The 27,185-nt window shown below is 43.7% G+C and overlaps 1 protein-coding gene and 1 long non-coding RNA gene across 4 annotated transcripts in view; one reads left to right on the top strand and one right to left on the bottom strand.

Annotated features, from left to right (window-relative positions):
* Nucleotides 1–986: 986 nt before the first annotated feature.
* SV2C (synaptic vesicle glycoprotein 2C) overlaps nt 987–27,185 on the bottom strand; it is a 224,626-nt gene continuing 198,427 nt past the window's right edge. For both annotated transcript variants that reach the window (XM_061430005.1, XM_061430006.1), the window contains 4 exons: nt 25,663–25,796; nt 23,951–24,154; nt 23,292–23,451; nt 987–9,232 (listed from right to left, as the gene is read on the bottom strand). In XM_061430005.1, coding sequence (XP_061285989.1) covers nt 9,049–9,232; nt 23,292–23,451; nt 23,951–24,154; nt 25,663–25,796 — 682 coding nt within the window. In that variant the 3' untranslated portion in view covers nt 987–9,048. The remainder of the gene's footprint in view (nt 9,233–23,291; nt 23,452–23,950; nt 24,155–25,662; nt 25,797–27,185) is intronic.
* Nucleotides 9,224–14,048, top strand: LOC133255573 (uncharacterized). 2 transcript variants are annotated; one of them, XR_009738982.1, is made up of 3 exons: nt 9,224–10,851; nt 12,153–12,246; nt 13,632–14,048. It is a non-coding gene; the product is annotated as an uncharacterized LOC133255573 (long non-coding RNA). The 2 variants fall into 2 exon arrangements; XR_009738983.1 differs by having other exon boundaries at nt 12,150–12,246.

Raw genomic sequence — 27,185 nt, 5'->3', positions numbered from 1 at the left:
TGGTGGTGCAGTGGTCAAGACTTCATGATCTCAATAGTGGGGACCTGGGTTCCATCCCTGGCTGGGGGACTAGATCCCACATGCCACAACAAGGATTCTGCATTCAGCAATGAAGATTCCATGTGCTGTGACTAAAACCTGGCACAGACAAATTGAAACAAGAAGAAAGGAAAAAAAATAATAAATAAAAAAAGAATAACTTTAAAAAGAATTAAAAAAAAAAAAAAAAGGATTGCTGGAACCACAAGGGGACAAATGCCAGTATGCTGAGCATGCTAAGTTGCTTCAGTCGTGTCTGACTCTTTATGACCCTATGGACTGTGGCCCACCAGGCTTCTCTGTCCAGGGGATTCCCCAAGCAAGGATACAAGAGTGGGTTCCATTTCCTCCTCCAATGCTGAGCATGGCTGACCTAAAACACGTAAAGAACCTGGGTCTCAGTGATGTTGCCAAGCCACATCATACCCAACCTTAGGATGGTCTTCTCTCCTTTGTTATGTGAAATAACAATTCCCTTCATCAGTAAAGATATTTGAAGCTGGGTCTTCAGTTAAATGCAGTGAAAAGTATCCTTTGGGGATTACCAATCCATAGCTGGCAGTTTGTGTTTCAGCTTCCAATGCCAATGCTATAGAATATAGCATTTTTCCTCATCATGCTTCTCAAACTAATATTCCAAGCAGATACTACCAATCCATTGGCGTTAACGTGCTAGAGAAAATCAGTTTGCCATTCCTGCTCTGGGGCAGATGAACACCGCTTCTGCTCTGCCACCAACTCCCCCACAAATACTTTTTTTCCCATTGGCCCTGGCTAACAATTAGAATGTATTCCTGTGAAATCAAACAATACATCAGTACCCATGATACCAACCCACAGAAACAATTCAAATAAGCCTGAATCAAAGGAAACAGTTTTTCTTTATGCTCAAGACATTTTAAAAAGTACTTATTTTTGTAAGGGTCAGTTCACATTTGCAAGGGGAAGTCAGTCACACGGCAATCTTTATTTGAATATAATGGAGCAAAAAATGCTCTTTTATTGATCTGATGTCCATTAAATATCTTTGCAGCTGTTACATGAATGTTGGTTGTCTGGCACATAAATGTATACACACGTCCACAGCTGACAGACTTATGCTGTACACAAGTCACCCAATGGAGCATGCCCTCACTCACACAAGGTCACACATGGCTGTCTTCGGCATTTGTCAAAACACACTTGGTCAAACATTTTGGCAATACGGGAATCAGACACAGAGGAGCATACCAGAAAGATGAGTTCACAAGAGGACCAGCTGTACTTAAGAGGAAAACTCCAAAAACCTGAAACAGAATTTATTGGGGTTCCCACATGCAGCACATATATACAGTACACTTGGGGGTAAAGGGAACATTCATAGCAGGAAGGCTTACATAGCCTAAAAACAGACGAGAAACAAGACATAACAAAACGCCCAACGCCAAAACCAAGAAGAGGACCACTGCCAAGATCTCATTGCAAAGGAGAGTGAATTGTTGGGTTTTACATGTCTGAAATGGAGATCCACCCAAAATAAAAAGCTCTTCTAGGACTTTATTTACAGGATGTTGACATTAATAAAGGATGTATGGTCTGTTCAGTGTGTTCCTGGATCAAGACAAGGATACATAACCACATTTTGGATAGTATGAAACACATATCAGGAAAGAACATTTCTTTTTTCTTTTGATTTAGGATATAGATTCAGTACAATAAATGTATAACAATAGCAGAGGAAATGAGATTAAGCCAAGCTGTCCAGTTCTATCTAGTCAGGCCTGTTGAATGTCAAAGGCAAGGAAGGAGTTGTAATTCTTCAACACCTACTTGGGTACGAGAGGGGAGATGCTTTGTAACTTCAAACAAATTTATTTCTGCTTGCACAGCATAAATAGCCAATTTGTTGTACATTGCCCTGGAAGGAGCAATACTTAAAGGAGTGGTGGATTCTCTGCGGGTATTATTCTAAATCAACACAAATGCAGAAAGTAACCTTTGCATACCGACATGAGATTGAACTTGCTGAGTTTTTCCTTCTCTTGGGTTGATGGGCAATGCTGACCTGCAAACCCAGGGGACTCAATTTGGTGTGGTCCAGGTCAATGGAGTGGGTGGCCACGTACTGGTCAGGGCTTTAGGTAGCGGTATGCAGGCCACTGTCTGGTGGGAGGAGTCTGATTTGTAGCATCTATCAATATTTGTGGTGTAAGTACTCCCACCATGGCCGATTTCAAGTTACAAAGGTGAAATCATGGGACCTGCAGTTGGAAAGGGATGCTAAGGAACCCAGCATCACATGGTATTTCTATCACACAGACACAGTAGCCGTCGGTTATGTCAAGGGCATAGATAACACTAAAATGGAAGAAAATAATTAGGAAGTGATGAGTTCTGAGTATTTTTTACCTTTGCTTGAAAATATAATGACTGTAAGTTCACAAGTGTTAATGTTTAATAATGGCTGTTTCTCAGACATATAGAACAGACTTTTGGATACAGTGGGGGAAGGAGAGGGTGGGATGATTTGAGAGAAGAGCATTGAAACATATACATTACCATAGATAAAACAGATAGCCAGTGGGAGTTTGATGTATGATGCAGGGAACCAAAGCCGGTGTTCTGTGACAGCCTAGAGAGGTGGGATGGGAGGGAGGGGACATGTGTGCACCTATGGCTGATTCACGTTGATGTATGGCAGCAACCATCACAATATTGTTAAGTAATTATCCTCTAACTAAAATTTTTTTTAAAAAATGACTGTTTCTCAACTGGCTCACAAAATTCCTGAAATGGTCAGCTCTGAGGAACTGGTTTGCAGCTGCTTCAGCCCCTCCCTGGCTTTTGATGACCTGGCCCCTGTGAGTGGCTGTCAGTCATTCTCCAGGCACCTGAAATCTGCTTAGGACTCTGCACCCCAACTTCCAGGGTGGGCCGCTAGCTGCTGTGAAGCCCTGTGAGAGTCTGAGCAGAGGGCCAAGGTCTGCTTTCTCCTCCTTCCAGTTCTGGACATGAAGCCAGCATAGACATGGTAGGGTAGGCAGAGAGCAGGCACCCTCTGCAGCTTCAGCACTTAAATTCAGGACTTCCCTGGCAGTCCAGTGGTTAAGACTCAGCGCTTGCAATGCAGGGGGCATGGTTTTGATCCTTGGTTGCTGAACTAAGATCCCACATGTCTCAAGGTATGTCAATAAATAAATAAATACCACCCCCACCCCCACTTGTGTGGAAGGCACCCAGCCTTCTGCACCAAGTATGAGGGTGTGTCTAGCTCCTCCGGGTCTATGAATTCCAGGCACCTCACTACAAGCCTTCTTGCTTTTCAGGAGTCAAGCTTTGAGCTCTAAGACTTCTGCCTCAGAGATGGACCTTGCTCAGATGGACCTTGCTCAGATCTCATGCCAGTGGTGCCCAGCACATCGTGTGCAGGAGCTGGGAAGCAGCTGGAAATCTTGCCCAGCATGGGGAGCTTGTCAAAGCCAATAGTCAAGAGCTCACACCCGCTGACACCCACTGCCCTTCCCGGGGCCTCTCCAGCCAGTGCAGCATCACATTCCTTAGTCCTAAGGGCCCCGGTCAAGCTCAGCCTCGATTTCTATGCCACGAGAGTCAAGAGGAGGCAAGAGCAGGTGGAGAAGAGAAGGGAGAAAGGAAGTGAGTGCTTCCTGTCTAGAGGAGGGCAGGAGGAGAAAGTCAGTGGAACAAAAGGAAGTGGAGACTCTGGGAGGGGAAGGAGGCGGGTGGCTGAAAACCACCTTCTCTGCTTGCACCTCGGGCCCCAGCCCCCAAAGGCCGTTTGCAACTTCCAGACACTTTGCAACACCATGTGCTGGCCTTAAACTGAAGTCTGAACATCGCCCGCCACCGACTGTCAGAACTTGTTTTCTGGGTGGCTTATCTGCTGAAAGTAAAGATGAGGAAAGCTGCTCTAGGGGATCTGCAGACAGCTGACTTCATCACAAGTCTTCAGCATCAGAAGGGAAACACCCTGGAAAGCCGAGGCGGGACTGGCAGCAGCTGGGGGATTTGCTGACTCTGCTGCTCTCAACAGACTCCCCAGCACCGCCAGGAGTTTGGGCCATGAAAAAGAAGGCCCCAGAAGAAACTAGAACTTTACAGACCAACACCTCTATACAGATGGGGCCATCTTTGCTGCTGATTCTTTTCCTTTAACACACAGCTTCTTGCCAGGATATTTAAAGAAATAGCACATGTATGGCTCCACTTTCCTCATTTTCCAAGTAGGTACTAATCAGTAGTCCCTCCAACAAAGGCCAGGCAATTGTCAAAGATAGTGCCAATTTCTGAGTAGTTTCTGCACTGCCCACAGTAGGCTATTACTTCTTTTAAATTTGGAAAAATTACATTTTGTGTTTATGGGGAGGGGGTATCAACAGGTAATGGAAATCAATGTAAGACACTCACCCTCCCCACCATTACAGATGTTTTCTCTTTCATTCTCCCTGTTTCCCTGTCATTATTTAAGTCCTGCAAAGGATTAACAACCTGCATACATTACAGTGCCTCAATCTATTTAATAGCACATGCAAGTTAATAAATATTTATTCATGAGATGACAAGTGATCGTGAAAGTTCTGCCCAGGCCCTTCCTCCATCAGTGCTAATAACCTGAAACCAGGCCCATGAACTGTATCCTTGCCACTCAAATCCTGGGATTCCTAAACCGGATTGAGGAGGTCTTGTTGGAGGGAGATGAAAGTCAGTCCTGGAAACGGCTGTGTCTGGTTGGTAAGACACCGTGGATAGGAAGAGCAGTCAGTATTTAGAGCAAAAGAACATCACATGGAGAACTGTCACTCCACACCTGGAACAAGCAAGGGACACACAACGAATCAAGAAGCTACTGACAACTTTGTCTACATTACAGGTTGGGAAAGAAGCTTTACTCAAAACACACTTGCAGAAACAAAAACTATAAGAAATGTACAGTCCGTTTCAGAGCGCCCTACTGTGTAGGCTTATTTTTGCTGTGCCAAGTTGACTGGTATTTCTGTAGGTTTGGTACCTGGACTAAGTACAGAGTGATATGGGAGTTAATGGAAATGCAAATATCCAGGCAACATGCCCTTAACAGTCAACTGATTGCCTTTCCATGACACCAGGTGAAGGCCAAATCCAGGCATTTCTGGCTTGAGAACCTTGAATACATGAACAAGTGAGGCGTTTTACTGAAGATAAATAGGTAAAGGCTATTTGGATATGAGACAGAAAAAAAAATTGGAGAATATCATATTCTGTTTTGATTGGCAGAGGGAGTCAGAAGCTATTTCCATGGAATGCTTTAGAAACGACCCCAGGCCTTGGGAAATCTTGATTCTGCCCTAGTCTCCTCATTAGAACCTTCTCAGTATCTTGGACTCTCCTTTCTGTCACTACATTTCTTTCCCCACCTCTCGCTTGATATCCCAAGACATCCAGAAGAGCAGTGACATAACTTAGTGCAAACCTGAACTTAGATTCAAGAGATTTGTAAATGAAGGTGCATCTGACAGCTCAGGTAAAATCACGTAAGACCATGTTTCATCAATGCAATGGAGTAGAGCCAGGAGAGCTTTGGGGGGCATCCTTTCTCAAAGGACCGATGAGCGAGGCTTCTAATGTCTGTGTCCCGCGGGGCAGGGCCCTTTCCTAGGCAGACACTGGGAACCATCAAACCAACAGTGAATGGAGATGACACTTGGGATTCTAAGAAGCTGCAGCACAAACAACACGGGAACCATCTCACCTATCCCACAGGGCCTTCCCAAACAACTTCCTGAGCTCTTGCAAGCTTGCCTATTTTTTTCAGTTTCTAAATTCAACCTGTTTGGTGCTTGTAAAGATGAGTTTAGCATCAGAAGAAGGTAGACAGTAAGATGAACCTATTTTTGTGAGGGTCTTCTAGAGTCTTGGACTAGTCCCAGCAGCAAATTAGTCCCAATCCTTTGCTCCACAGATGGGGCAACTGAGGATCAGAGACGCTCAATGACTCACATCCTCCTCAGCGAGATCTGGGTCTCCCTGTTGGTTAGTGGGAGAGTTTGGGCTAGGACCCATCTGTCTTATCTCCCAGGGTTAGTCCTTAGGGTGTAAAATAATCCCTGGCTGCTGGGTTTGGCTTCCAAGGCAGTGAGATTAAATGAGAGGAGGGTAAAACCTATTACTGGGGGTATAATGTGGTTCAGGACTTACAGAGTGGAACAGCTGGGTTTATTTCCTACTGAGAGGACCAGTGATAACAACAGGATTTGGGAACATTCTGGATTGATTCAAAGCACGTGAGGAAATTTTAGATAGAAAAGGAGTTAGAGATCTAGGAGCCAGCGGGACTGTTTCCCAGGCTTCCATTTACACATGTACTCTCATTTTCTTTCTATTGCAGATGAAATGAGATGCTGGCTGCGCGTCCGAGTGCCAGCAGCCTGCTGCACTGGATAGAATTGAGAGTTTCCGTCTAATCGCACGGCTCTATCTTAATCCTGCTCACCCCACAACAAGCCAGACAGGCCACACCACATAGCTGGGGAAGAACCTGAGCTCTCTCATTGAAAATGCCAGTGTGGGTGGGGAACAATGTGAAGGAGGCAGGGAAAACTGCAGGGAAGGTGGTGACCAAGAAGGTTTGTGACCACAGACCGTCCAGGAGATTAGAAGAGATCCCTCTTGGGCCACCTGGGAGGTTTGGATTTAAGTGACAAGAAGGTCAAGAAAGGTCATTCCAAAGGGGATGCATGCAGGCAGGTCTCATCTGGTGTGGTTCTGCTGGTTAATCCTATTCTGATCCATCAAGCATTCAGATAAAATTCTATGTAAACTGTGCTCTGCATATTTGATGCATTTAAAACGATCACAGACATCCGAGACATTTCTAAAAGTAAAGACAGTACAGTAAGCAAAGTTGACTGTGGCAGAAGATCTGGAGATAGCAGCATCCACACATGTTTCTATTTCTCTTTTGAATGGGTTGGTGGAGATACACTTGTCACTTGAGCAGTTATCACTGCACAGGTGACATTCAACTAAAAAATCTGCTCAGGTCCCCAGATATGTCTCTTTGAAAAAGATAAGCCAAGGGGTAGGTGGGGAGAAGAGTACATAATGAAGAACATCCAGGATATGTTCATGGGTTGTCTGACTTGTCTTTGTTTTCCAACAATATTCCAGAAGGCAGAGGTGAGAGTTCTGCTTCTTTCCATTGACAGCATTCTAATAGATTTGTTGATATTGTTCTACTAGATCCCGTCTAGTCTTTACCGGTTTGCCTTCTTCCAGCCGCCTTTGTAGTTTGGGGTTTGAGTTTTCCTGATATTCTGGCCCGGAGCCTGCATCCCCAGGGAGTTGCCCTCTTCCTGTGAGCCCCCCCACACCAGGCTGCCGCCCCATATAGGCCTGAATTACTTCAAGGGAGAGTCGATTAATGGCTTATGTTAATGAAAGCAGCTTTTCACAGTCTGAACTCTGCAGTCTGGAGCTCTAGGAGGATCAGGAGGAAGGGGAGAGAGAGGCGGAGTGCCCTCTGGGGTGAAGACAACTTTGAGAGTCTTGGCTCTTGGAAACAAAGGCTCTCCCTTCCTGGAGGCCCAGGGCCATGACCTGTTGGAAATGCCTATAATAAGTAACAAGGATAACCCTCTAACAAGACACAGGGAATTTAAAAAAGGAATATTGTTTTAATATGGGATTTATTCCTGGCTGCTGGTCATCACTGCAAGTTGACTTGGAGGTTTCAGATTTCAAAGAAGATGAGTAAAAAGGGCCAGCATGGAGGAGGGGCGGCCCAAGGGGTGAGAAGGTCACATAGCTGACAGCCTGTGGGCATGTCCTGCTAACCTCTCTCTTGCAGGCCAGGAGGATTCCAGAGGTAAAGTGAGCAGCCAAAAGCTCCCAGGAGATGCAACCCTTGTCTGCCCAAGGGCTCCATGGAGCTCAGCGGGCTGCGATTTCACACAGAGGCAGCGGCTAGGAACACACTGACCGGCTCCAGCCAGGGGCACTGCTAGAAAGTCCAATGTCACTTCCCCAGGGATACTGGCCCCAAGACACTGGTCCCCTCGAGGTATCATTTGGCATTTACAAATGGCTTTAGGTCTGAATTTCTAACTCATTTTCACTTTACAACAACTTAGATGGCTAACAATCTGGAGAGAGAGTTTGCGTGAATGACGGAATCAGGTGGGCAGACCCAGTTAGAAAGTGGCTTTTTCCCATTAATTGTGTTATCTGGCAAGATGGATGGCAGCCATGGGTGGGAGCAGGGTGGGGGTGAAGGCAGGCTGAAGATCTCAGTTCTGTTCATCTGACATTCTGAACCACGTGCCACAATCACAGACATGACTAACGGCCCTTTTCCTCGTATTTTTCAGAATTTCGTCAGGCTTCCTGGCAGAAATCTTGCTCATGTCACTCACAGATCTTTGTTGCTAACTGCAGAGCCTCTATTTTTCCTGTCAGCAGAGTCATCTTAATTGTCAAGCCTGAAAGAGCTCCACCCAGTTCAGTTTGGTGCCGCAGGGCTTTTTTTTTCTTTTGAAAGGCCCTGCTGTAACAGCAAGAATTGCTGGGTGTCCTTTTCTAAGTAAACAGGAAATATCACTGCAAAAAAAAAAAAAAAAAAGAATCTCTTCCCTCAGCACAGATGCACTAATACGCCGATTTATCTTTCCTGTGAATGCTGAATTAGGAGCAGGATTGTTTCTTACAGCAGTCCAGTCCTCTTCTTAGCTTCTGAACCTTACACTGAGGAGGATCTCAGGAAGGCTCGACTCACAACACACTTAAAAAATTCTGATTTCTGGAAGGCAGTAGCATCGCAGTTAGGAAAGACAACAATGCATGAAAAAAAAAACAAAAACAAAAACAAAAACCCAGACCCTGCAAAATCACACTGAAGGGATGAGACGGTATGCATCTACATTGTCGTCACAGCAGGTTAGTGTTCTGGTATTTGACCACCCTTCTGGAGCCTTGAGTCAGTAAGGGGAGTTGACCCAGGGCAAGAGAAGGAAGTACAGGATGGATGGCTTTTTCCCATTACATCAGGACCTGGGTTCGTGTGTCAGGCAGGCGCAGCCCCACGAGTCCTCCACACACCAGCACGGTGGAGGCCAGCAGGATGGGGATAGCTTTGGTGATGCTGACCAGGGAGCCAAATATCAAGTTTCCCAGGACGGCCGCTGCTTTGCACAGTGCGTTCAAGAAGCCAAAGCCTGTTGCCCTGCAAAGGACAGAGACATGAACAAGGCTGAGAAAGTGTCTTCCAAGAGTCCAACTTTAGACACAAATGTCTCCTATAAGAATTTTCAGTGATCTTCATGTAGACTATTCTGTATATCCTTATTTAGTCGCTCAGTCGTGTCTGACTCTTTGTAACCCATGGACTGTAGCCCGCCAGGCTCCTCTGTCTGTGGGATTTCCCAGGCAAGAATGCCGGAGTGGGTTGCCATTTCCTTCTCCAGGGGATCTTCCTGGCCCAGGGCTGCAACCCACGTCTCCAGCCTTGGCAGGTGGATTATTTACTACTGAGCCACCAGGGAAGCCCTGCATGACCTTAGAACAAGTAATCAGCTATCTGTCAGCACATCTGGAAGCAGAGAACCCCAGCTGCTGGTATCAGTCCTTCAGCCCTCTTTTGACTTTCTTGCCACCTTGACTGATTCTTATTCGACCCATGAGCTTATTAGTGAACAGAAAGAGAATGGTCAGAGAGTCAGAAAAGTTTCTTCTCTCTTCCAGAACTAAATTAAAATGTATGACCATATATGTCTTTAAATTTTACTTTCTACTCCCTACTTCCTCTTAGTTTAGTTCATTTATGATGTTTTAAATAATTATAGAACATAGGAACTTTCAGAGAAAATCCAGGATGACTGGGTTGCATTCATTTTTCTCATACCATGGAGGTGAACTATTATGACTTCATCCCAAATGTTTTTGGTAGCAAGCAGAAACTCATCCCTGAGCTTGGTGGCCTCAAATGAGCTAGGGGGCCTCAAATGAGCTAGGGACACATTTCTTGCACCCTCGTCAGAGTTCTGGGTGGATAATCAAGCCCAAGACAGAGGAAAATCAGATTGAAGGCCCATAGAAAACCTTGCTTAATTCTGCTGACATATAATATATGCAGGTGGTATATAAATAAGACGTATCCCATTTCTTAAGAGATTCTTCAGAAAAGAAAACTTTTACTATCTTTATGGGTGTTGAATATAATTTTACTATGGTCTTCTAGGCAAGAAATTTCATCTTGTTCATGAGAGTACCGATACTGCTGACATCATGAGATAATACGGATTTCCTCTGCCTTTATGCCAGCTCACTGTTTTTTAGCCTGTCACTGGGTACACATGTCTAATAAAGGCACACTGAATGCAGGGTAACTGCTGGATACATTTTTTCCCCTCTAGAGAGAGATGTATTTTATATGCTGTAAAATGCAGTACTTAGTACACGTCTTTCTTTGACTGATTTGTAAATTTGTTAAGTGTAGGTTTTCCTTTGGCTAGTCAGGACAACTACTTATCATGACTTATGCTATTTCAAGGGATACTTTCTACAACGTATAGATATTTACTACAGGGATTATACAGCCATCCCCCTTCCCACACCACAGGAAAGGGAAGGGCACCTCTCGTGCTGAAGGAACCAAGCCCTTCATTTTGCTGGTTAGAACAGACCTACAATGGGCAGCAAGCGCTACCTTTCTTTTCTGGCCAAAACACCTAGAGCGTCGAGTAAGCGGCCTCCGCAGCGTCGCAAAGTTGCCAACTGTTTGGATCTTGGAAGGGGTGTAACAGAATCTCTGATGGAGGAAAACAGGAACTTCTCGAGAAGAGGGTAAGCTCATTATGTATTCTTCTTTTTCTTTTTGGTTTGTTTTTAAAGAAAGAGACTAGCAATAGCAGCAACCACCAGAGAGGAGATTTAATGTACTGATAACTATTTTCAAATGAAATTGCTTGAAGGTTACATGTTGGGTACCACAGAATACGTAAGTAGAATGACACCATCATCTTCGGCTTCCCCTAGCTCCATGGAGATGCCATGAGGCCAAACTGCCTTTTTTTTTTTAATTAAAAGATTTTTTTGAGCAGTTTTAGGCCTCCAAAAACTGAGCGAAAAAAAAAAAAAAAGAGAATTTCCATATCATCCCTTGCCTTGCACCCCTATTGCGAACATCTTAGTGTGGTTAATTTTTTTATAATTCATGAGTGCATGCGTGCTCAGTTGCTCAGTTGTGTCCGATTCCACATGACCCCATGGACTATGGTCCACCAGGCTCCTCTGTCCATGGGATTTTCTAGGCAAGAACACTGGGTTGGGTTGCAATGCCCTCCTCCAGGGGATCTTCCCAAACCAGGGATCGAACCTGTGTCTCCTGCATCGGCAGGCGGATTCTTCACCACTGAGCCACCTTGGAAGCCCCGTGTTACAACTGATGAGGCAAAATTAATATATTATTATGAATTAAAGTCCATAGTTTACATTAGAGCTCACTGTGTTGTGTGTTTTATGGGCTTTGACAAATGTATAATGACACGTATCCACCACTACAGCATCATGCAGGACAACAGTTTCAACGCCCCAGAAATCCTGGCAACCTCTCATCCTTTTACTATCTCCATAGTTTTGTCTTTTCCAGAATGTCATGTAACTCAAATTATATAGTATGCAGCCTTTTCAGACTAGCTTCTTCCACTTTTTTTTTTTAACTGCATGTTAGTTTCTAGATTCTAGAAGTATAAATTACCCAATGCATCTTAAGGTAGTGAGATAAGCTGTATTGTTCTGAGGAAAATGGCCGGGGTGTGTGTTACTGATTAGCGAATGGGAAACAGTCTATATGAAGAAGTCTCTTGATGCTAAAACTGCAGAGTGAGCCAGGGAGAATTTGTACTGGGGCTAAAATAACCGCATTTTGCCAAGCTATCAAACACTGGCACAACTCAGAACAGGGTATAAAATACAGGCAGCTATCTCCTTTTATTACTGAAACTATAACAGAGGAATAGATGACTTCCTGAGACCTCAGAGCAGCACTGAGAGAGACGTGTCAGGAGCATCTGGTATCTGAAGCCTCTAAATAAGATGGTCAAATTCTTATCTCCTAAGAATCTCTGCTTCCATTTATCAAGCAGAGGCAGTTGTTTGGATGACAATCTGGTGTGGCTACAAAGCACACAGCCTCCTTAGTGTTGGCACTCCAGAAAACATGACTGTGTGAAATAACAGGTAAGTTATTTCTTCAAATACTTGAAGCTGGAGGGTGTGATTTTCTACACACAGCAGACACAGTTGTATTAGAAAAATCATTCTCAAAGTGGCTCTCCCTTGGGATTATCCGTGTATAAGTAAAGAAGCTTTTCATTAGTTCATTTGTTTCCTTGTTCTTATTTAAAGGAAGCCATGAACTTCCACAAACACCCCAAGCACAAGTTACCTTGTGCTCAAGTCCTTGGAGGCTGGTGTTACGTAGTTAGAATAAGGAACAGGTGTCTAAAATAGTGGTGGCTAAAAGACAAAGAAAGGGAAAAGCACACGAAAATAGAACAAAGGAAGGTCTGAGGACCAGAGTGAGAACCTCAGGTGACAAAGAGCCCTCCTGGCTAGCCCAGTTTACACAGGACAGGCTCGGGGGAGGAGAAAAAACATATAAAAAGAGGAGCCAAAACTGAGCCAGGGGCTTCTCTACTCTTTGCCTCTTTTGGGTAGGCCCACCCTCACGCCTCGATGTATTTTCCTTTGCTTGCCAAATAAAACTGAGTCGGACGTGACTGCAATTCTTCCAGAAATATCTGCACTTTTGAATTGGTTTCGATTTACTGTTATGTACTAATGGAACCTACAGAAGAAAAACATCCACTCCACCTCTCCAACAAATGTTTTTTGTTTCTGAATTCCCTTTAGTATTCAATCATACCCATATTTTTGCAAATCACAGGATTTCTACAGGTTTCCTTTTCTGCTTTCCCCCAATCAGTCATAAAGCTGCTTGTCTCAGGTTATTTGTGTTTTGATTAAAATGAAATGATTTAGCACAGAACCATTATTTCTGTAACCATAACACTGGATAACAGAGCTTTCCAAACTTGGGGGAACATAAACAAGATTGCAATGAACACCTTTACATATATCGTGCGTGCTAAGTCACTTCAGTCATGTCCGACTCTTTGCAACCCTATGGACTGTAGCCTGTCGGGCTCCTCTGTCCATGGGATTCTCTAGGCAAGTGTACTGGAGTGGGTTTCCACTTCCTTCTCCAGGGGTCGAACCCACATCTCTTATGTCTCCTGCATCAGCAGGCGGGTTCTTTACCGCTAGCGCCACCTGGGAAGCCCCCTTTACATACAGGATCTTCTTTGTTTGGATGTGTTCAGTAGGAAATATCACACAGTACAACACAGCCAAGAGAACACGTTCATGATGCGGCGTGGGGAGACTGAGGACAACGAGGCACACCATGGTCCTCAGGGGAGGCCACTCCAAAGGCTTTGCACGACCTCTTCTCCTGCCCTCTCCCTGCACCTGCTGTCTTACTTTACGCTGCTTTGCACAGCTCATTTTCACTAGAGGTAATCAGTTTCTCATCTAACCTGCATCATTTCCTTTCCTTCCAGCAATTACCTGGACTCTGGACAGCGGTGAAAGCTCTCCCTGCTGGACTGGCCTCCTTCCTGCTCCCCTCCTAAACCTCAGGGCTCTCCCTTTGGGGTCTAGCCTTATTTAGGTCCTGGCTACATCTCTAGGGTGGGGCTGTGGAGCCTTTACATTGACTCATCACAACTTCTTTCAGGACTGGCACAAGGATGCAAAGGATGCTTGTGAAATGAACTAAGGAATTTTCTGATATCTTCACAATACACTGGAAGTATATTTCTGTAATGGGCATTAAAAAAAAAACTGAAAGTTAATTTACAATGTCGTGTTAGTTTTTGGTGTACAGCAAAGTGATTCAGTTTTATATATATGCATGTGCATATGTGTATATACACACACACACACACATATTCTTTTCCATTATGGTTTACTGCAGGATACTGAGTATAACTCCCTGTGTGATGCAGCAGGACTTTGTTGTTTATTTTATTTATAGTAGTCTGTATCTACTGGGCCTCTCTGGTGGCTCAGACAGTAAAAAATCTGCCTGCAATGCAGGAGACCTCGGTTCAATCCCTGGGTTGGGAAGATCCCCTGAAGGAGGGAATGGCAACCCATTGCACTATTCTTGCCTGGAGAATTCCACAGACAGAGGAGCCTGGTGGGCTGCAGTCCATGGGGTCGCGTCGAGTTGGACACAACTGAGCAGCAACTAATGCACCTGTATCTACCAATCCCAAATGCACATTTTAATGGACATTAGTTGGTCCATGTTTGTGTATTGATGCCAGACTATCACCTTGCTTTTGCGGAAGAAAAAAAACCAAGTTTCACATTCTTAAATCTGGAAAGACTGAATTCAACTGCTTTCTAGTTTTCAAAGGAAGAGAAAATTTGTCTCATCTAAGCAGTAAGTGTAGGTGTGTGGTGTGTGTATGTGCCCTCCTTAACTTAGAAGGTGGCATCCCGTATCACAGCAAGCAGGGCCTTCCTTACAAACAAGTGGAGGACTTTCCTGCAGCTGTGAGCTTGAAGGAATCCCTGGGCCCAAAGTGGGCCTCCATCTCCCTCCCAGCCTACAACCACCAAGGATTGTATTATTGCTTGTTCCTGTTTAAATGCAAATATATTCACAGACAGTTCATAATGGAAGCCTTTGTGTCTTATCATTTATCTGATAAACCTCAGCTAGGAAGTGAGTCCCTGGGCTGGGGTAAATAATGACAGAATGAAAATGAGCCCTGGGAGGCAACCTGGAGTTCATTTAAGGCCACAGTTGATGGACACGTCTGTACACCCCCAAATACCAGGTAAGCTTCTTAGAAACTGATTCCCAGAGCCCCACCCAGACCTAATGGGAGGTCACAGACCAGGTTTATGGGTGCTGAGAGCCACAGCAGACAGTCATACATCTGGGTTGTAACACAGACACTCCCAAAGAAGTTATTGAGTAAATAAATTAACAATATTAAAATTCATACTGAGATGGATACACATATTTTTCTTATTCTTCCTATTAAACATAGCTAAAAGTCCTCAATGTTATAAAATAAACCTAAGACGACTCTGGAAAATAAAGAAAAATGGCAGAGCTGCTACAGAGCTGGGTAATGGTGAGTTCCTGCATTTTCTTTTTGGTTCATAGATCTGAGACTTGGAACTTAAGAAGCTGGCAAAAGAAAATACCAACAGGTACAGATTTAAGTAACACCCGAACCAAAGCCTGCTCTCTCTACCCAAAGGGCCAGGATAGAGGCATCCTAGCAAGACAGAAAATATTTAGATGATAACCTCTCTTCTCCAACCAAATACCAGAAAAAAATTGTAACTCAACTGCCAGCCACACCAACAAAGGTCGAGTGGAGCATCTGGACTTCCACCCTCATGGGCCTGTAATGAGGGGCCTCAACATCACCACTGGGGTGGTGTGGGGGAAGGCTAAGCAGGAAGCTAGGATTTTCATCCCTCCTGGCCAGCAATGAGCTTGTCTCTTCTTTCCCTCCACAGTATCAATAATCATGAGGGGAGCCTGGACTCCCATCCCTGTGCAGCAGGAATGAGGATACCCTTTCTTGGGTGTCAATGGAGGTTGAATGGGAACCTGGACATCTACTTCCAGGCAGTAATGGGTGGCATCCCTTCTCCTCCAAGAGAGGTGTTTGGGGAAGCCAACCAAAACTAAAGGCTTAATAAGATCAGAATGACTGCTTTCAATTAAATACTACTTGTCATCTGAATAACCAAGAAGATCTCAAATAGAAAGTGACAATAAAGAGATGTCAACATTGAGATGACGGAAATGTTAACATTATCTGATGAAGATTTTAAAGCCATCATGATAGTAAGGCTTCAGTAGGCAATTATGAGGGCTTCCCTAATGGCTCAGATGGTAAAGAATCTGCCAGTAATGCAGGAGACCCGGGTTCAATCCTTGGGTATTATGAACATGCTTGAAACTCTTGAACACACTTGAAATATAGAGCACATCATCAAAAAATAGAAAAGATATAAAGTCTCAGGAAAGAAATAGAAGACATAAAGAAGAACCAAATTGAAATTTTATAAATGAAAATACAATAACCAAAATAAAAATCTTAGTGTTCAGGCTCAATGGCAGAATGAAGGAGAGAAGTGAAAGAATCAGTAAATTGAAGGTAGAACGATAGAAATCTAATTTGAAAAACAGAAAATAGACTTAAAAAAAGGGCATCAGCAACCTGTAGGACCATAACAAGAGATCTAATACTTATGTCACTGGAGTCCAAGAAGGAGAAGAGAAAGTATTCAAATAAATGGTGGCTGAAATTTGAAATAATGGTTCACAAATTTGGCAAGAGACACAAATCTACAGATCCAAGAAGCTGAAGGAATCCCAAATGTGATAACCCAAAGAAATCTACACCAAGACAAAGAAAAAAATTTTGAAAGCAGCCAGAAGAAGCACTTTACCTATAGGGAGAAACAGTTAGGTTGCTAGATTCTCCCCTCCAAAAATGTTGCACCTGTTTTTAGAATTCCCACAACAGTCTCTAAGCAGTAATTTTACCATCACCCCTTCCAGTTAACATGAGTTTTTTTTATCAGTCTTTAAAACCTTAGATTTTCTGCATAATAAAAGAAAATTATATATTACCATTGTTTTAATTTGAGGGCTTCCTAGTTTGCTTCAAGATGGGGTTGGTCTCTATAAAAACTAACCATATGATGAGAGGCCTGGAACTTTCAGCCTATCCTGCCCCACCTTAGGGAGGGGACAGAGGCTGAAGATTGAGTTCAATTACAAGTGGCCAATGATTTAATCAATCATGCTCACATAATGAACTCTTCATAAATCTAGAGAGCTTTCAGACTGGTGAATGCATCCACATGCTGGCAGGGCAGTGCACCCCAAACTCCAGGATGACGTAAGCTCCTGTACTCAGGAGTCTTCTGTACCTTACCCTATGCACAGACATAGCTCATTTTACTGTACATCATTTTATTATACTTGAAAGATACCGTATTTTTTAACAAATTGACCATTTGTGGCAACTCTGGGTCTAGAAAGTCTATCAGCATCATTTTCCCAGCAGTATTTGCTCACTTCTTGTCTCTGCGTCACATTTTGGTAATGCTCACCAAATATTTCCATTACTATTATATCTGTTATGGTGATATGTAATTGAAACTTAGCAGGACCCTGTGGGGCTTCTGAGCACTAAGGCCTCTCCGTGTCCCCCATTCCTTGTTTGTAGGGAATAGACTCCAGCCTCCATGAGGTCTCCTTGAGTCCCAGGGGCAGATTCGAACTATTGCTAATCAGGGAAGGGAAGGGACGCTGAGACAAGGGAGGAGCCAAGAAACAATAAAATCAGGACCTGGGGCAGGTCCTGATTCTACCTCAAGGGATACACACAGACATATCTTTAAGGCTTTCTGGGTATGCAGTGGTAAAGAACCCACCTGCCAACGCATGAGATGCAAGAGACTAGGGTTGGATCCCTGGGTCAGGAAGGTCCTTTGGAGCAGGACATGGCAACCCACTCCAGTATTCTTGCCCAGAAAATTCCATGGACAGAGGAGCCTGGTGGGCTACAGTCCATGGGGTCGCAAAGAGTAGGACAGACTGAGCACAGAGAACTAAAACCCCCAACAAATGGAAGATGTCAGCATTCTTCATTCCAGATTAAAGAACCCAGAGAAGCTCTTCAAGAAGACCACCTGAGGCCAGAACTCATTAGATTACCTGAGACCAGAGAATAGACACATGTGTATATATGGCTGAGTCCCTTCACTATTCACCTGAAACTATCCCAACATTGTTAAGGGCTATACCCCAATACAAATGTTTTTGGTGTTAAAAATAGAATAAAGGAGTGTAGGCCCTAACCACACACTCTAATCTAATCAGCAGCCCTGCCCTTGAACTATAATAACTTGCTATAATAACTCCTCACCAAATCTCCTGGGGTTGGGACAGTTTTTGAGGGTAAGAGCCTGTGTGTCCCTCTTTGTCTGGCAAAGCAATAAACTCATTCTTTTCTACTTCACCCAAAACTGTCTTGGAGATTTGATAAGGCACCGGTGCACAAAGGCTGAATTTTGGCATCATTACCAGAAAAGAGCAAGGGATTAGAGGTTGTTTAGAGAGCTGAGGACACAGGGCTGGAGATGAAGCTCTATAAAATCTCTTGAACAACAAGATTTGATGGGCTTCCCGGTTGGCGAGAGCACAGAAGCACTGGGAAGGGGTGGGCCTGGATGGGGCACAAAGCGCCATGCTCCCCCTACTGTTCACGCCTTGCCCAATGTGTGCATCTCTTCTGTCTGGCTGCTCCTGAGCGGTAATCTCTTATAATAAATCAGTAAGTGCGAGGACATGTTTCCTTGAGTTCTGTGAACCGTTCTGCCAAGTTATCAAATCTGAGGAGGGGTTGTGAGAACTCCACTGTGCAGCCAGTTGGTCAGATGTACAGGTGATAATATGACTTGTGTTTGGGGTCTGAAGTGAAGGCACTCTTGCGGGAATCGAGTCTTTCACTTGTGGAATCTGATGCTATCTCCAGGTGTGTGTGTGTGTGTGTGTGTGTCCGTGCACGCGCGCGTGTGTACGTGCGTATGTGTGCATGCGTGCCCGTACTCTCACACACGCTTGTCACTCAGTCATGTCAGATTCTTTGCGACCCCATGGACTGTAGCCCACCAAGCTCCTCTGTCCATGGAATTCTCCAGGCAATCATACTGGAGTGGGTTGCCATTCCCTTCTCCATGAGTGAACTCCGGGAGTTGGTGATGGACAGGGAGGCCTGGCGTGCTGCGATTCATGGGGTCGCAAAGAGTCGGACACGACTGAGCAGCTGATCTGATCTGATCTGATCTCCATGGTAGATTATATCAGAACTGAGTTACATTTTAGAACATCCAATTGGTGTCTACTGGGAATTAAAGAATTACTTGGTATTGGGGAAAAAATAGCTCCATATTTGGTGGCCAAAAGTAAAGTATTGAGCATGGAGGGAAAAAAAAAAAAAAGCCCAACTTTTCCTTTAAAAAAGTGTTTGCAGTGACTGCTCAGCTTTATTTTCCCTGGCACAGAAAAGGTGCTGCTCAATAAGTACACAAAATTTTAATTTCAACATTTCCTGCCTCTTTATGAAACAGTTTAGAGTAGCTTATAAAAGACAAAGGGTTTCCCGGGTGGCTCAGCAGTAAAGAATCCGTCTGCAATGCAGGAGCCACAGGAGATGTGGGTTCAATCCCTGGGTCAGGAAGATGCCCTGGATAAAGGCAAGGCAACCCACTCCAGTATTCTTGCCTGGGAAATCCCATAGACAGAGGAGCCTGGCAGACTATAGTTCATAGGGTTGCAAAGAATCAGACACAACTTAAGTGACGTAGCATGCACACACGCATAAAAGACAAAACTAATAATACAAGAATACAAGAGAGCAAACCAAGATGAGGAGGAGCAAAGCAAACATCTGGACCCTGGAGATGTAACACTGACACAGAGACTCTGTCTCTTGATGCACAGCAGGGAAGGGAATGTGAGGAATTACTAATTTCTATCATATGAAGTGAAGAGACAGAGCACCTCTTCAGAGTAGGTCCTGAAATGCCCTGCAGATCCAGTGGTAAGCTCTATAGAGATGAACGGTGCTTTCACAGTCAATGCAAATGTAACCCCTACTAAGAGTCAGAGGTATAACATCACAGATCAAGTCCGTACTGTGGGTGACAAGTGTGGCTTTCAAGTGTTACAACTTTCATAGCACTAGATTATATCCTAAGTTATGTTCCCTGAATAGAATCATTTGCCCTGGGATTCTGATAGGAGTTGGCTATTAAATGGCTCATGAGGCTACTTTTTAGTCAGAGTGTTCTTTTCTGATGATTAAGGACAGATTCTAGAAACTGGGCGAGGAGCTGACAGTGCTAAAATTCTGGTATGAAACAATTATAGCCTCTAACCAGAAGTGTTTGTTGGGATGTATTCTATTCTCCTTCCACAGGGAGAGGAAGCCAGAGGGTACCACACACAAAACACTTGGGGTTTACCTCTAACAGCTGAGCCACAGTTCAGTGGAGCCCTCCCATGAGACCCAGAGGACCGCAGCAGAGATAGAAGAGAAGGTTTTAGCCTGAAACAGCGTAGGTGGTGCCAGCTAACTCATTATGGTGCTGGCAATGCAGCTCTGGCAGATAAGTTATCTCTCCATCATTTAAGAAAGTGACTTCCTGTATATTATCTTGCAACATCAAATTAAGTGGTAGAGAATATTTGCTAGCAGCAGCATGGTCAAAGTGAGGATGCACTTTGCCAATTTCTGAGTCCTGGTCCAGTTGCCATGCTCTGAAAATGCATTTCCAGGTTTCACTGCTCCAGTAACGGAATGTAAGAGGAATACTATGGCAGGCTGGTGCCCCCAGGACAAGCAGGACCCCTCTGAAGCTGGCTTTTAGCACAGCAATGCCAAGCCTTCCTGAGACTGCTCACTGGTGGCCTGGAACACTTCCACCCAACTGGTCTTCCTTCTTCACTCTTTCATGGGCTCAGGCTTGCCTTGTGGCCAGACTACACCTCTCTCCCTGTTTTCTCTCATAACTTGCATTTCCTTTAACAAAATCTGTGCATGTTTAATCCCATTTTGTCTGCTGCTTCTCAGAGATCCTGAACTAATACACAGAGCAATTTCTATCTTTATCTTGCTTGATGTTTAACCTTTCTGAAGACAGAAACACAGCAGGTCCATGTTTCTCATGGATGACCTGCCCAGTTCATGGTGTTTTGTTTTTAAGCCAGGTTCTTGCCACAGGAGAGTACTCACCCTTTATCCTTCCATTCTATAGCAGAGGGATAGGGGGCTGATTTCATCTAAAATAGTATCAAACTTTTATAATGCAAAATTAAAAGGTTGCAGTCTATGAAATAACTTTGCTTTAATGAGGAGGGGCTTAGTTTAAATGTCTAGTTTAATCCACACCTGGGCCCAGTTTACAGAATGAGCATGAAATAAAACTGCAGAGTCTTGATCTTGCCTTGGCAGCACCCTCGTCCAAGATCCATGACATCCATCCCAGGAGCTTGCCCACAAAAGAGAACTACTGTTGGTTTAAAGATGGAAGGAGATGCTGGACATGGGTTGCATGGTCCCTTTCAGAGCCTAAGTTATCAACAGGAGGTTATTAATTAGAATATCTGATAAGGAGAAGTCCATCAGAGTTCCCAATGGTCTGCAGGGAGGTGGATACAGGAGAACATATAGGGTTCCTGTAAGCTTGGTAATAGAAATTCATGAAGAAGAAATATAAGTTAGAAAGTCTGGGCGTGCAGCAAATGTACCCCACTGTGGCCAATAAATAAAAGAAGGGACTCAGGATCAGTGAAAATTGATATCCCAAATGTCTCTACACTGTCCTAGGAAAAACCCTCCTCCACTTCAAAGTCCAGAGAATCCTGACTCCATGCTCTAGCAGACAGGGCTCCATGGTGACAGAGCAGGCACAAAATAAAAGGCAAAGGCCATTTGTCTTCATGTGTGGCAAACGGCAAAACGGGGCTCCTATTCTTCTAATGAATCGGCTGCTGAAGCTCCACCCCAAGGCCCTCCTGTTTTGTCCTTTTTATGATATGAAGTGCAGAGTCTTCATGTCTCCATTTTGGGAACAGACGCGTAATTTTATTCTAATGGTGATCTTTTTGTGGTCACTGGAAATGTGTTGGGCTTCCCTTCAACAGACCAGCAAGGTCAAGAGGTGTGTTCTGGAGACCTCTCCGTGTTGCCTTAATGCAGAGCTCATCTAGGCATTTGCAAACATGAGGTAAAGACCTTCTCAGGACCAATGAGGGGTCCACAGAGGCTCTTGCAGCTGATCCCTCCCTGCTTCACTGTATCTTCCTCATAGCCAGCAAGCTAAGTCATGGTCATGGTTAACTCTCTTCACTGGCTTCATTGCCCGAGTAACTCCTGCTAGCTACTATATTCCCCAACATGTTCTTTTTAAAATATATGAGTAGATGTATAAAATAAACCAGCTGCAAGGACCTATTGCATAACACATGGAATATAGCCAATATCTTCTAACAACTATAAATGGATATAGCCTTTAAAAGTTGTGAGTCACTATGTTGTACATCTGAAACTTTTATATTTAACATCAACTATACCTCAAAAACACAATCAGGTTTAAAAAAAAAACTTCAGAGCTTCCTTGGTGGCTCAGTGGTAACCAATCCACCTACCGATGCAGGAGACATGGCTTCAATCCCTGATCTGGGAAGATCCCACGAGCATCGAAGCTACCAAGCCCAGGTGCCACCAGTGTTGAGCCTGTGCTTGAGAGCCCGGGAACTGTGGCTACGAAACCCACGTGCTGCAGTGCTGAAGCCTGCGAGCCCTACAGCCCATGTTCCCCAGCAAGAGAAGCCTCCGCAATGAGCAGCCCGTGCACTGCACTCTCTAGCTGCCCTCACTGCCTGTAACTAGAGAGCGCCCCCAACCCCCTAACTAGAGAAAAGCCTGTGCAGCAACAAAGACCCAGCACAGCCAAAATAAATAAAAATAAAACAAATATTCAAAGTGTTACTTCAATGTGTTATTAATGTCTAATAAATTAAATACTCATGTATACTCAAAAGCCTTCACAGTTCCTAGGCAAACCTGATTTTCCCATACCACATTATAGTTAAATGTAACTATAATATTTAGTATATATATTAATGCTAATACTGAATATATGTTTAACTATATAATACACATATTACATATAGTTAACTATATAATACATATATTGCTATAAAAATATCCAGCTGTAAATAAAATAAAGCTGTAAAGATCTGGGAACAATTTCCATTGTAACTATTCCAACGTAATATTTAGCACTGAATTCATGACTTTCCCTTCTCAGCAATCATCATGAATCCCCAGGAATGTTTTCAAATTGTGAAACTAATCTACAAACTGTTTTCAAAGTAATAACATTTTTATGGTACTGAGTGTAATAGTCAATGAAGAAGAAATCATGTTTGGCCTTATTAAAAAATGAAGAATAAATGAAAGATATGAATAGAACCTACAACTTCATAAGCCAGATTTTTTTTCTTTGGAATTTCGCTTTGGGGAGGAAATGACAGTTTGGCTGATTTTCAGTGGTCCCATGGGGCTCAGAGCACCTCTTGCTGGAGGCCCATTTCAACATACCTCCGATCTGTAGGGTACAGCTCCACGGTGACCACATCAAGAGAGTTCCATGCCGAGATGGTCAGCCCATTGTACAGACACAGCATGCCTATCATCATGGATTCGCTGGTGCCAAACCAAAGGAAGAAACAACTGATCCCCGAAAGCACCATAGAGCCACCTGCCAACGTAGCAGACAAAAGGTGGGGGTGTTTCCTGTTATCTCAGTAGAGCAAGGACCCCTGGTTCTCTGAGATCTCACAGCAAAACTGAATCCCAAGAGGAAACTGCACTCTGGGTTCAAAAAGCTCAGCTACCGGTACATTTATCTGTATATAAGCTTTACCTCTCAACTACCTTCTGAACACAGCAAGCATGAAACACACATCACCAATTACTCAGCTACCTAAGTAGAAAAATAGACATTAGTCACACATAATTAGTTTTTCAGTCTGTTAACTCACAGAAGTGGTTCAAATGAGATGTAATTAGACATATATATATATATATATATATTTTTTTTTTTTTTACTAAAATTTAGTCTTAATGAAAGGTCTTAGGAAATTTCTCCTCATTTCTGTGGGATGCAAATCCTAGGGGGGTGGGGAGGGTAGCAGGAGACAGGCTCCCTCTAGATCGCAAGGGCAGCTCCTCTGTTTTACACGAAGCCAAGCACATACCTAGCATCGTTAAGCGCCCAATTCTGTCCATCAGGAGAGCAGACACGATGTTCCCTGGCAACACTGCCAGTGTCCCCAGGAAGTTGACAAAATAAATCCAGTAGGCACTATAGTCATCATCAAAGGTAAACTGGCATCCTGTCTTGTTGTACAAAAATGTGCTGTTTTGAAATCTGCAGTTAATGAATTTATATGGCTCAAAATCTGCGGACACAAAGAAAGACAGTTCAGTGCATCAGGCTGGCACACCCATATGAGCAAGCTTGCCAAGAATTCAGAAAAAAACCATGGTATTGGAAGCTCCCTGAGGGTTTCAGAGCTGGCCAAGGCACAGGGTCTAGTCAAGTACCCTGGGTTACAGGGTCCCAATGCAGCTGAAGGAAGGAATCCCTTTATTGCATAAAGGAATAAATTAAGTCCAATTATTCTGATTTCTTATGGTTGGTCATTGCTAATTATACTGCTTGCTGACTCCTTTATGTTGTTACTTTGTTCTAATTATCATGTTACGTAAGGACCATCATTAGAGTACTAATAGCTTTTACACTACAATTACAAAAATAATTTGTTCTAAAATGTGCATGAATCAGCCTTACTACTGCCATTTTATAGGGCTCTGAGGCAGTGAGAAGAAAAAGGACTTCCCTTGGGTCCTTGAGGCTGAATTTGCAAGTGAAGGTTTAAATGAAAGAACCCACGGAGGAACCAGAGTTGGTCTCATTGGACAGTCACCAGCATTCACTGCTGATTTTTGTCCTGAACTTGGATCTAGCCAAAAGGCGTTGCAGATGATGGTGGGTTCTGCTAAAAGGTAACGAGGATCAAAACAGTTATCCTCGCTGATCAAAATCGGCCTAAAAAGCTGGTCTCCTGAGGTTGAATGGGTTGGAAGACAGTGAGGGACCACTGTTTAAACAAATCCTAAGAACCCTGACCCCATCCTCACTTGGAGCTAGGCAGAGGTGGCTCCTGTCTGAGCATCAAGAAGCCAGGGCTGGTAACAAAGTGGCGCTGGTCCTTCTGCTGGTGTTGGGCCATTATTTTGACCTCATGGGACAGAGCGACCAATGTGTGGGGTGATAGAGCAGGGGCTGTGCGATCAGATGAGCCTGGGCTCATATGTCAGCAATGACCAGCTGAACAACTGTGGCCAAATTACTGCAGTTTTTGAAGCTTCAGCTACTGTGAAAATTAAACAGGACAATGAGTGTCTAATAACCTGAGGTAGGAACCAGCATATAGTCAGTGTTCAGTCAATGTTTGCTTCCCTAAACTTTTTCCCTGGGGTGTTTCCTAGACTCCATTAAGTGGATTGAATTAAAAGACTGTATGTGACTGAGCATGTACTGTCCATCTCTGTAGACTGTAGTTCAGGCCAGCTCACTTAAGCTAACAGCAGAGTTTGAAATCAAGACTGTCAAATGACTACAGGTTAATTCTCTGCTTTAAAAATTATTCACCACAGGATTATTATTATTATTTTTTTTTGCCAACTTTGAGCTCAGCCTGTTCCATCTGCATTAAATACGACAAAAACAGTCACTACAAGCTCAGCTTTGATCCAACCTGATGGAGGGAGTTTGTTCATTTATACTTTAACGTTCATTTCCCCCATAAGCGTCTGCCCACACCTATCACCAAATAGGTATCACGTCTCTGCCAAGAGCCAGGGCTGTGAAGAGGACCCAGGCAGGGTTAAGTGGCACACCTACCTGTTTTGTTAAAAACGGTTTCAATAAATGTGCAGTTCTTGAAGTAGGTGTTGACTGAAGTCACATCCTCAAAGGTGCAGGACTTAAAAACTGAATTTTCGAAAGTTATAGATTTGAACCTGATCCCTGCAAATCTGTCCAACACACACAAAAAATTCATGTCAATGATTGTGTCTATCAGGGTACAAAGTTAAGTCAAACAGATTTAGAGATGTGATGTTCCACTACGGGCTGTGCTAAATCGCTTCAGTCGTGTCTGACTCTGCGACACGATGGTCTTTAGCCCACCAGGCTCCTCTGTCCATGGGGCTCTCCAGGAAAGAATACTGAAGAGGGTTACCTGAGGTTCCACTATGGACTCTCTTAATTAAAAAGGACAGTGGCTTCTGGGTTTTCTACACTCTTAGCTCTCCCCCCTCTTCCTCATGGAGCCTGTCCTTTTGACTATCTCATTGCTCCCAATATTATTTTCCACCAGAAAAAGAGATGGCATTCAAAATAACTTCATGTAGGCTTCAGCAATGTTGGTAAAAGGGTGTTTGTGGGGTATACAGTTGAAGGCATTGAGCTTGGAGATTACCTGTGGCTACCGATTCTTTGTTTTTTAATCCTATCCTCCCTCTTGCTCCTTCACATATGCCTTTATTTGAAAATTCTCTATTTGGGGTTAACAGCTGTAACTTGAGCATGTATTCCCATGCTTACTTTTATTTCCAAAGCTGATAACCCGAAGACTCTTTATTCTAGTGTAAGGACTTCCAATTATCTTAAAGAGAGGATGGGAGAATCACTTATGTGACGAATGATTATCTCAAGGGTCAAGAAACTTATTGCTCACAGTCATTTCCAAGAATATTTTTCTTCTCAGTGCCAAGAGGTGTTCCTCAAACCAAGCTGAATGACCATAGCTCGGCCTATTTTTGGAAATGGTAGAATGATGAAACTTGCTCTGATTCATTTTGGGTGATGCAAGAGGGAAGGTGGAGATGATAATAGTCACAATCATTCTGACATCTTAGAAGAGTTTATGGTTCAGATATTAAGTGTTGATAAAGACCCTTGGGAGACATGTATACATATCTATCAATGTGTCTTGGTAATGTATTAAGAGACTGTGAATGTATCCTTCACCAGTCATTGAGAGGAAAATGCTTATTCAACTGGGGAAGAAGTTAATACACCAAATACCAGTGTTGTTAGGGCAGAAAGGGACCAATCCTCTTAGGCAAGGAAGATGACTTAAAAGTAATTTACTATTGAGATTTTAAAAATTATCCTCACTCTAATGCCAGACTGCATTTGTCAGCTCAGAATGCGCTAAGTGCCTACGAGACCAACCTCTATAAAACATTCACCCCCTACTCTAGGAGTTCAGAGGAAGATCGCCTAAGCCATAAATCTATCTACAGAAGGAGGGTAAATCATGGCACATTTTAAGAAGATCACTAATTTTCTGAAGTGAAACTGCACTTGGAAAGGGGAAACAATTTTTCCTCCCCCCAGGGGATGCTATCTGCATAGAA

The sequence above is a fragment of the Bos javanicus genome, chromosome 10 (assembly GCF_032452875.1).
Source record: "Bos javanicus breed banteng chromosome 10, ARS-OSU_banteng_1.0, whole genome shotgun sequence".
NCBI classification, from domain to species: Eukaryota; Metazoa; Chordata; class Mammalia; order Artiodactyla; family Bovidae; genus Bos; species Bos javanicus.
This window is presented reverse-complemented; position numbering and strand designations above follow the sequence as displayed.